The sequence below is a fragment of the Macaca thibetana genome, chromosome 2 (assembly GCF_024542745.1).
Source record: "Macaca thibetana thibetana isolate TM-01 chromosome 2, ASM2454274v1, whole genome shotgun sequence".
NCBI classification, from domain to species: domain Eukaryota; kingdom Metazoa; phylum Chordata; class Mammalia; order Primates; family Cercopithecidae; genus Macaca; species Macaca thibetana.
In genome coordinates, this window is record NC_065579.1 from 94,858,480 (window position 1) to 94,860,663 (window position 2,184).

Consider the following 2,184-nt stretch of genomic DNA (forward strand, 5'->3'; position numbering starts at 1 on the left):
TGGCTTAGAAACTGGAAGTCATCAACTCTGACTATCTCCCTACAATCTTCAACATTCAAGGAATTCCTAATTTCCAACATCCTTTTCTTAACATAGAAATTCACCTTAAAGAAGATGTTCTATTTCTTTTTTTTTCCCAAGCCAAGCTGTTTCCAGCTTTATTAAAGATACTTTCCATAAACAATCATGGTATTTCAGGCAGGATGTGGGCAGACAATCATTAACAGTATACAACAAATTTTAAACTCCCTCCTTCAATTGACTACCAAAAATCCAGAAGCCACTATAAAACCCAATGAAGTCTTCATCTGATGCTCTGAAAAGGGAAAGTTTAGAGTGATGGTTGACATTTCACATTTAGCATGTTGTTTAACAACTTTTCACAAGCCGACCCTGAGTTTCAGGAAGTGAAATGAAAATGGCAGAATTTGTCTGAAAATCCACAATCTAGAAATGGAACCACTGTTCTCTTGACAGATGCCATCTCAGTGGCATCACTGGAAAGTCCAGATTGCCTGACACACTGGTAACCAATGACTGGGGATCAGGTCCCAACAGATGTCTGGGCTTAAGGGAGTTAAGTCTATGCTGAAGGATGGAAAGGGAGAATGGGGACATAAAAAAATTTTGTTTCTAAATACCACAAGGCTTTTGCGCCAAGGTGACCATCTGTGTCAAAGTCAGGGAATCCCTCCTCCTGGGAGCCAAGAGGAAGTCTTTCAAAACTAGAAGGGAAAGGTGTTTTCCCCACATCAGTCCAGCTTCGGGGACATTCTATTAGTGACATATGCCCCTTCCCCCTAAAACAACAATGAAGTGTTCCGTGTGCTAATAGCATAGCTTTAAAAAAAAAGTAAAACAAAATTCTGCATTTTTATAAAACGTGATAAAAATATCATTTCAAGCTGTGCAGTCACCAAAAGTACACAGTTATCAAAAATGCACACACTTCACTTGGCCTCTCCAGCACCTTCAGCTTTCTGTGCCCCGTCTGTTTTGGCATCTCCATTTTCTGCAGGGTTATTCCCCTCCTTGCCAGCATCAGCTTTTCCCTTTTTCCCTTTGGGTACCTTCTCTCCCTTCTTTGCAGGGGCCTTTTTAGGCTTGGGCTCTGGCTTTGGAGGAGCAGGTGTAGCAGACAACCTCACAGATCTTCTCTGTGGTTCCTCCTTCACCTTGGCTTTATCTCCTTTAGCATCCCCTTCAGCCTTTCTATCGGGCATGGTGGTGGTGGCGACGGTGGTGGGATGTAGGCACTGGGTGCGGGATGCAGCAGCACACTTGCTTTCATTGTCTGGGAATCATTCTCGCCTCCTCTTCTTCTGAAGATGCTCTCTTTCTTTGGTGAGATTCTTCCCTTTAGCTCTTCTGTTCTGTGCCTCAGATGGCATTGCTATTCTGTGGCTAAAGTCTCATAGGGTATAACATCCACCCTCATCACTTGGTAAGATGACCAACTCATCCCAGTTTATCCAGGACTTTCCTGGTTTTAACAATAAAAAAGCTTGTCTCCCAGGGAATCCCTCTGTCCTAGACAAGCCAAGATGGTACTATGATTTGAATATATATCTTCTGTCCAAAGTTTACATTGAAATTTAATGTGGAAATAATCGAGAGGTAAGGCCTTTAAGAGGTGATTGGATCTAAAGGTCTCTTCCCTCTTGAATGGATTAACCCATTCATGGATTACTGAATTAGTAAGTTATCATCGGAGTGGGGCTGGTGGCTCTATAAGATGAGGAAGAGAGAACTAATCTAGCACATTCATCCCCCTCACCGTGAGATGCCCTGCACAGCCCCAGGGCTCTTCAGACAGTCCCCACCAGCAAGGTTTTCACCACTTGTTTTCCCTTGACCTTGAACTGTCCAGGCTCCAGGGCTGGAAGAAATATTTTTTCTTATAAATTACCTAGTTTCTGGTATTACGTTATAAGCAACAGACAATGTAGTAAGACAGAAAATTCATACCAAGAAGTGGGGTTGTTGCTGATAACAAATATCTGAAAATGTGGAAGTGGCTTTGGAACTAAGTAATGAGCAGAGGCTGGAAACATTTGCAGGAGCAGGCTAGAAAAAGCCTAGATTCTTGTGAGGGCTTAGAAGACAAGAAGACTAGGGAAAGTCTGGACCTCCTTAGGGATTGGTTAAGTGGTCCTGACCAGAATGCTGATAGAAATATAGACA

The 2,184-nt window shown here is 42.7% G+C and overlaps 1 protein-coding gene across 1 annotated transcript; it reads right to left on the bottom strand.

The window, feature by feature from the left end:
* Positions 1–950: 950 nt before the first annotated feature.
* LOC126948545 (non-histone chromosomal protein HMG-17-like) lies at positions 951–1,223 on the bottom strand. Its single transcript, XM_050780495.1, has one exon. It carries the CDS (start codon positions 1,221–1,223, stop codon positions 951–953), a length of 273 nt encoding a protein of 90 aa, XP_050636452.1.
* Between the last annotated feature and the right edge of the window lie 961 nt (positions 1,224–2,184).